Source organism: Electrona antarctica, assembly GCF_951216825.1.
Source record: "Electrona antarctica genome assembly, chromosome: 16".
Taxonomy (NCBI): domain Eukaryota; kingdom Metazoa; phylum Chordata; class Actinopteri; order Myctophiformes; family Myctophidae; genus Electrona; species Electrona antarctica.
This window is the reverse complement of record NC_136797.1, coordinates 12,041,377-12,049,777: the sequence shown is the minus strand read 5'-3', so window position 1 is coordinate 12,049,777 and position 8,401 is coordinate 12,041,377. Positions and strand designations below refer to the sequence as shown.

Below are 8,401 nucleotides of genomic sequence, written 5' to 3'. Positions count from 1 at the left end.
AGAGGGGGTGATGGCAGAGGCGCCAAAGATTGAACTCTTCATCAAGGTAAGAACTACAATACGTATAGAGAACTTAACCCATTCTGGGTGGTGTTTATAGCATTATGTTATTCTTTAGCTATTGAGCTTCTAGGTCTGCTATTTTTGAAAAGTCTTGAAAATGTGGTGCAAATCTTTGAATATACACTGTATATATTCTTTCAGAGAAAACGTTTTAAGTCAAATCTTTGCTTATGGGGGGTCCCTGGAACAACATATTTTCAGATGGGGGTCGGAGGCCAAATACATATATTTTTGAGGGTACTTGACATGAAAATGCGTGAGAACCACTGACATAGAAACATGGGTTTTTCAGAAAACTGTCAGAATTTAGAAGGCATTTGTAGAATCGTTCTCAGGTAATGCTTAGACACTGCACATAAGATGTATCTTGAGAAGAGAATTCCCTTTCTTTGATGAAAATGCCAGCGAGATTTATTGTAAGCAATCCTACAACAGCTAGACAACATACTATTATTAATATTATACAGTATTGTAATATACAGTATTACATCTCCTGGCCCTGGTCTATATGTGTCTATTTACATTGCATTTCCATATTTAATCATAAAGGCTAAGTTGGGTTGATTATGATTCATAATCAGTAGCATACAGAATCATTTCTAGACAATGCTGCAATTATTGTAAGTGTAGAAAAAGGAGTATTGGAAATATAGTTTCTTGCATTTCTTGCACTGACAGTGTGGAAAAGCCATGTTAGGTCAGTATAGCCTGAAAAGAGGCTTGTCCAGTTTGTAGACATGTGCTTTGTTTACACCATTGCAGAAACTGTCAACACTTCCTGACATTCCAGTGACTCACTGCTATTGGATTGTGGAGAATACATCATCTTTAATGCTGTATTACACAGCATACAAATACATGTTTTGTTTAAAGATGTTAATAATAACGAATAAAAACATAGTTTTAACCAATCTGAAAAAAACAGTAATACATAGTAGTACCTGATACTGATAAGCACAATATCTTAGCCAGTCAAGCAGGGATTGCCACTTTGTCTCTCATGGAGGAGACTAGCTCTGGTCCATAGCTCTAATGCCGTCGCATTTAGAGCTATGTTACCGATGACTTCCAGGGCTCGCATGAATGCAGACCGCTCGCCGGGGAACATCACTATGGTCTTCCTCCGACCCGCTACTATATGTGACTGCTAACTGTGAAAACTACCTTATATTGTTTAACCCTTTGTTCCGAACGCCCTTCGGAAAGGCGTTGTTTCTTTATTGTATTTTGTTTATTTGTTTATGAGCTGTTATTGTATTTATATCTTTGATTACGGTTTATTATTATATATATATTTATAATAAAACCTCGTATTTGATCATGGTTTCCTGCTCCCCCTTCTTATGTTGCCTAGTGCCTACTCATTTTACCCCTAGACATATGATTTGTAACAACCTGATACTGATAAGCACAATATCTTAGCCAGTCAAGCAGCGTGTGAGATGGAGGATGACTGATTTAAGCAGTCACACCTGGCCTGAGTCAAACTAGAACTGGACTCAGAGCTGGGTGTATGGCTGCGCACCTGTTGTGCCTTGATCAAGTCCATGCACAACAGGTGCGCAGCCACACCCAGCTCCGAGTCCAGTTCTAGTTTGACTCAGGCCAGGTGTGACTGCTTAAATCAGTCATCCTCCATCTCACATAGGGATTGCCACTTTGTCTCTCATGGAGGAGACTAGCTCTGGTCCATAGCTCTAATGCCGTTGCCGCTTAGAGCTATGTTACCGATGACTCCCGGGGCTCGCATAGATGCAGACCAGCCTCTCATCTTTATCGTAAATAAAAAGAACGCTTTTGCTTCTCACCAATACAAAGGCGGGTTGTGTCATTAGAAAGCCTACTTTCCTTAGTGGAAGCACTCTGAGACCCCCCACCACACGTATAAAAGGTACTTTTGGCCAGAAAGGGATTTTTTTTCACCGGAGGAACAATATTCTGTATGAGGGTTTTCTCTTGGCAATATCGGTAGAGGGCGCAGTGGAGTAACTAAAAGTATTATTTTTTTCCGGTGGTACTTTGCCCAAAAAGTACCTTTTATACGTGTGGTGGGGGGCTCAGAGTACTTCCACTAAGGAAAGTAGGCTTTCTAATGACACAACCCGCCTTTGTATTGGTGAGAAGCAAAAACGTTATTTTTATTTACGCTAAAGACAAGAGGCTGGTCTGCATTTATGCGAGCCCCGGAAGTAATCTGTAACATAGCTCTAAGCGGCAACGGCATTAGAGCTATGAACCAGAGCTAGGAGGAGACTATGGTTTGAATCCCAGGTAGGACATAAAGATACAGATTGCAGCTTTAGTGTAAATAATCTTATAATTAAAAAGCTTGTGTAAGATTGTCAGAGAAGATGTGAGCAGGCTTATATCTGTGAAGGAGTTAATTTAGTCTTGATCCAGTATTGTATTGTTTGCCAGTGATCAATGTAAATTGATGACTGACATTGCAAGGTCTGACATGGATGACTTTCACATTTAACCCTGTAACCCTTTCTGGGCGGGAACCCCTTTTGGTTATACTTTAGCTATTGAAAAATAGCAGATCTACAAGTTCATAGCGCGGCACCGAGTGCCGCACTATGAGCTTGTAGGTCTGCTATTTTTTGAAAAATCGTGAAAATGTCGCGCAAATTTGGAATATATATTCTTTCAGAGCGAACGTTTTTAATCAAATCTTTGCTTCTGGGGGAGGTCCCTGAAACAACATATTTTGAGATGGGGGGTCGGCGGCCAATTACATATATTTTTGGGGGTCCTTGACATGAAAATGTTTGAGAACGACTGACATAGAAACCTAGGGTTTTTCAGAAAACTGTCAGGATTTAGAAGACATTTGTAGAATCGAGCTCAGGTCCACATGAAACCTAATGTCTCTATGGGCATGTCAAGGTGAACATTCAGCAAAAATAGGTGAACATGTGGTGAAAATAGCAGATCTACAAGGTATAGCCTAGCAATTGTTGTCCCCTGTTGTAGCTGCATGGGAACCGATGTGGTCGAACATTGTTGTCTTTATCATGGGTCAAATTAAAGTAATTAAGTCGCACCAAGGCTGCTATTATAGCAACTATCTGAACATTGAACGCATTATTCTTTTCCCTCTTCCTGTGTGTGTGTGTGTGTGTGTGTGTGTGTGTGTGTGTGTGCGTGCGTGTGTGTGCGTGTGTGTGTGTGTGTGTGTGCGCAGGCCAGTGATGATGGCGAGAGTGTGGGAAATTGTGCATTCTGCCAGAGACTCTTCATGATTCTCTGGTTGAAAGGAGCGAACTTCACCCTCACCACTGTGGATATGAAGAGGTGAGTGGTGTTTATTTCTTGTATCATATTTAAACTGTGGTCTGTCACTTTAATCTTTATTCTTTATTCTTTATTGGGATCCCCATTAGCTCCCACAAAGTGGTTGCTATAGTCTTCCTGGGGTCCACACAAACATCTATACAATAAAAACAGATGATAATTGAAATCTAAAACATACATAATCTAGTTATCAGCTAAAACAGTGAAGTCGCTCTGCATTTAACAGACAACAACGACCAATAGTAACAAATAGGCCTACAGTGTTTACACAAAAAAAAAAAAAAAAAAATACAATAAGAATATAGAAAAAATAGAAGAAAAAAAAACGTCATCTATAAAGGACTCATCAATTTATGTTTAAGTATTTTTTTTTAAAGAAAATCTGCTTCTGGTTTGTCTCAGATAGATTGTAATGTTCAATAACAAGTGTAATGTTCATGACAGAAACCTGTATATAATATCTGTTCATGAAAGAAGTGCAGTATGTTGTTAATAATAAAAATATATATATTTATAGTACAGTTGTTGTTTCTGTTAAAGGGCTCCTGAGGTCCTGAAAGACCTGGCACCAGGTTCTCAGCCGCCCTTCCTCATCTTCGATGATGAAGTCCGCACGGACACTAACAAGATTGAGGAGTTCCTGGAGGAGGCCCTGGCTCCGCCACAGTGAGCACGCACTCACTCACTCACTCACGCACGCACGCACGCACGCACGCACGCATATACAGACACGTACAGGCTGATTTGCCAAAAGCAAAAAACTGTTAATTCTCCACTGCTAGGTTTCCAAAGATGTCCTGTCGATACAAGGAGTCCAATGGAGCCGGCGATGACATCTTCCATAAATTCTCAGCATACATCAAGAATCCCAATCCTGGACTCAATGACAGTAAGGCTACTATATTACTTTCCTTGCTATATGGACATGGATGGCCTTCTAAATCAATAGTTATCACACTTTCAAGATTCTTCAAAAAAAAGTTCAAAAATGGCAAGCTAGCAGCACGTACGGCAAGAAGTTTATTTTCTTCCTCGGTTTTAATGGGTTAAGAAAGACATAGCCTCGGAAACCCAGACGTTTTTATTTCCAGGGAGAAAAAAAAAGAAAAGAAACACTTGAAATTGATCAATATATCACCATGCCAATTATAGTTTAGCATACTATACAAAATGCTGCCTTTCTGTAGTGTTTATTTGGCATAAATCTTTCAACTGACTGATCACTGCATGCCAATAAACTGGCAGGATATTCAAATTCGGAACGGCAGAGCTGAAGAGCTCCCTCAAATCAGAAAAGGAAATAAAGGACTTGTGACTTTTACTTACTTGGACATGTGTGGAAAGACTTGAGAACAAACAGCTCCTGCTGGATATACCTATTAGGGGGTCCCCCAGCTAAATGATAGTTTGGAACCAAATGGTTCTGTAACTCTGACAATGGGTCTGTAACACTGAGAGTGTACAAATGGAACCAAATGGACCCATTAGGGTCCATTTGGTTCCATTTTGTACACTCTCAGAGTTAAATTAACATAGATTTTACAATATACTGTACATTGGGGTCTCAGAGATAGAAATGGTCCGTAGCCTAATAATGCATGTCAAACTGGGGGTCCTTGAAATTAAACGGGTTGAGAATCACTGCTAGAGCCGTACAAATCTTCTCTCATGGCGGTCCCTGGCATATCTTTTCAAATGGGGGTCCGCAGGGTAATTATAGTGTCAATTTGGGGGTCCTTGACATGAAAACGTTTGGGAGCCACTGGTATGGACTATATGGGTAAGGTAACAAAGATTGGGGATTTGGCTGCTTGGAGGTTGTGAGTTTATTTATACCTTCCAGGTGACCCCACAATACATTCAGACCTAAAGAAAAAAAACCTTTTGTGTACATTTTTGTCATTCAGTGCTAGAGAAGAAGTTCCTCAAGAGCTTGATGAAGTTGGACCAGTACCTGCTGTGCCCTCTCCCGCACGAGCTGGACCAGAGCCCAGACGCCAGCCAATCCACACGGCCCTATCTGGACGGAAACTCCCTGTCCTTGGCAGACTGTAACCTGCTTCCTAAAATCAACATAGTGAAGGTTAGCGCCGATATAACACATTCTGCCATCTGGGACCATTTTTTTCCACTGTAAATGATCATATATTTTATTTATTTATGTATGTATTTATTGGTATAGCGACAATTAATAATAATAATAATAATAATAATAATAATAACGGGCGGGGCATGTTAACGTGAACACACGCGCTGTTTCGACACCACACTGAACATCATTTTCTGTTCATATATTCAGAACGGGTAAGGACTAGTAATAATAATTATAATAATAAAATCACACCTAATTTGCGTCCTCACTTTTGTCTTCAATTTTCAATGGCATTTAATGTTTGTGTCGGGACAAATGCTCAAATCTGGCCTTTCATTGTCAATGGCATTTTAATATTTGTGTTGGGACAATGACGTAAAACTGCAGCCATTCATTATCAATGGCATTCAATGACTGTGTTTCGACAATGTTTGTGTTTACACGCGCCCTGAAAGCTGGACATAGGAGGGGCTAGCACCAGTGTTGTTTTCGTCGACTATGACGAAAAATGGTCGTCGACTAAATATACTGTTGATTTTGTCAACAAATAAAAACCATACTAAAATGTCAGGGAGGGACTAGTGGACAAAAGAGGTCCAGTATAAGTAATTTTACACTTGGTTGGATGCTGAAAATAGCAGATCTACAAGCTCACAACGCGTTGCGCTGCGTTGTGAGTAGTATAAAATCAGCCATTACGGCGGCATCAAGGCCCGCCAAAATTCATTTTAGTAGACTAAATCACCTGTAGATTTAGTCGACTAAAATCTTATGATATTTAGTCGACTAAAACTAGACATTAAACACTAAAACATTCCGGGTGACTAAAGTGTGAAAACTATTCAAGAGACTATGACTAAAACTAAAATAGAAATTTGCTGCCAAAAAACAACACTGGTTTGTCCTGCTTTCCTCCAGGTGGTGTGCAAGAAGTACCGTGACTTTGCCATTCCGGAGGCCCTGACTGGTCTGACTAGCTACCTGAAGAAGGCATATGAGCAAGACGAGTTCCGTTACACCTGCCCCAAAGACTCTGAGATCCTTCTGGCCTACCACCCTGTGGCCAAGTACCTCAACAAGAAATAAACACAGAGAGTGATCATGGAAAATGAGGAGTAGTGAGTGCAGAGAATAACAAAAACAGGGTAGAAGAGGGACGATTAAATTGTTTAACATAACTAGAAGGAGTGTTTACATGTTTGTTTGTGTGATTGATGAACATAAGTAATGATGTTGTGTCTCTATGTGTTTGTGTGTTGGGTTATAATCTATAGCTGACAAATGCAGCTAAATGTTGCCCAAAAAAATGTATCTGGATTTCTTATTCTACCCCTTATAAGAGAGAGGAAGCACTGTAAAGGAAATGCCAGGAAATATTTGTTTTATGTCTCTGTGTGAATGTGTGTATAATTTGAATAAAGTAAATATTTAGCCTATATGTATGTAACTGCTAATTATCAGATTTTTGTTGAGAAATCAGATACACTTAGAAACAGATTTGTGTTTTTTTAGTGTTTTAAGAAGGATCTGGAAGCTAGTTATGAAATGTTAGAGAATTATGGCAACGCAGATATAGGAATAATATAGAGGGTATGCGCATGCATAAAGTGAATGGCAGATCGTGTGGCAAAGTGAGTGACAAAGTGAGTTTAATGTTGATTAAAGTCATTTAATGCAATCAAATATGACTTTTCTGTTTGGATGTACGGTCTGTCAAGTCCAGAAAGTAGTTTCAGTAGGCATTTCCGCATAACTTCCTGGTATGATGATGATGTCACGCGCATACCCTCTATTTAGACTAATCTGCTCAGCTACCTTTTGCTTTTGTATGACTTTTCATTGAGAGTCTGCCTGTTTATCAAATAATAATATCTTTTGGATGGACACAATCCAATCTTATAATGTTTTGATATTTTTGCCTTGTATGGAATGGAATCGAATATATTAGAGTTGAACATGTACTTACTGATGGACAATTGGACATGCTTGCCTCTCATTATTAAGTCAGTACGCCTAATAAATGTTGATATGGTACTAATACTGAATGTGCTTAATCTGATCTGAAAATCAGGAATTGAGGGGAGAGAGGAGCTAAAGTAGAAGAGATATCAAATAGCTAATGGTGAGGCTTGGCTTTTGCTCCTGGTCAATTCATGGATATGGAGGATAATGTGAAAGTGGAGCAAAAGAAACTGGAACATAATGGTCCCATTATTCACAGAAGAGCTCCATTGTGGATAGAGAGTGGCAGAGTATATTACTGTAGGTCGGGTGTGGTCAAGGTTACAGGTCAATGCAGTGAGAGGGATGGGTGCATGAAAAGTGAAGGTTAAAATCTTGCAGTTTTAAGAGCAGGCCTAAGTACAGTCAAATTGAGCTCACAAGAAAGCCATAAAATCCAATTGGTTTCATAGAATGGAATTCTATAAGACCAATGAATCTGTATAGCCTACATGACTGAACACATGGGGCTCAGTTACAATGTGCAATTATATCCCCACTAGCTTCTGATTAAGCAAAAATGGCTGCTAATGTGACTGTGATGTGCACGGCTGAACATTAGACCAGGGGTATTCAACAGGGGGTCGGGGACCGTAGGGGGTCCTGCAGAGTTACTACTACACACAATGCCTGCGTTGCGAGGCATTGTGAGGCTTGTAGATCTGCTACTTCGGCAAAGAGGTTTGGTGGAGAGGGAAAAAGCACAGACCAAGTACAGAGCCAAAGCATTGATTCAAACAACACTGATGATGCTGTCAAACAAGTAAACAAATCTAAGTAGGCCTATGACATTTTTTTAATACAATGTATAGTGGGGGTTCCCAGCTGTATCTCTCTCATAAGGGGTCCTTGGCCTGAAAAATAGAGACTAGCATACTCCACCATATAGGCCAACTCTTATAGGCCTATGATATGAGGGCAGTATTTATCGTTAATCGTGCAAATAGA

General features: G+C 39.9%; 1 protein-coding gene across 1 annotated transcript; it reads left to right on the top strand.

Annotated features, from left to right (window-relative positions):
- clic3 (chloride intracellular channel 3) lies at positions 1–6,888 on the top strand. The gene is made up of 6 exons (XM_079524221.1): positions 1–46; positions 3,251–3,360; positions 3,901–4,026; positions 4,143–4,249; positions 5,268–5,443; positions 6,371–6,888. The coding sequence occupies exons 1-6, from the start codon at positions 11–13 to the stop codon at positions 6,536–6,538; spliced, it is 723 nt and encodes a 240-aa protein (XP_079380347.1). The 5' UTR covers positions 1–10; the 3' UTR covers positions 6,539–6,888.
- The last annotated feature ends 1,513 nt before the right edge of the window (positions 6,889–8,401 follow it).

Excerpts from the sequence above, each read along its gene's own strand:
- clic3 (XM_079524221.1), top strand. The coding sequence starts at position 11 with ATGGCAGAGGCGCCAAAGATTGAACTCTTCATCAAG. Across the intron at positions 3,361-3,900 it reads ACCACTGTGGATATGAAGAG|GGCTCCTGAGGTCCTGAAAG; the intron begins GTGAGTGGTGTT and ends TTTCTGTTAAAG. Across the intron at positions 4,027-4,142 it reads GAGGCCCTGGCTCCGCCACA|GTTTCCAAAGATGTCCTGTC; the intron begins GTGAGCACGCAC and ends CTCCACTGCTAG.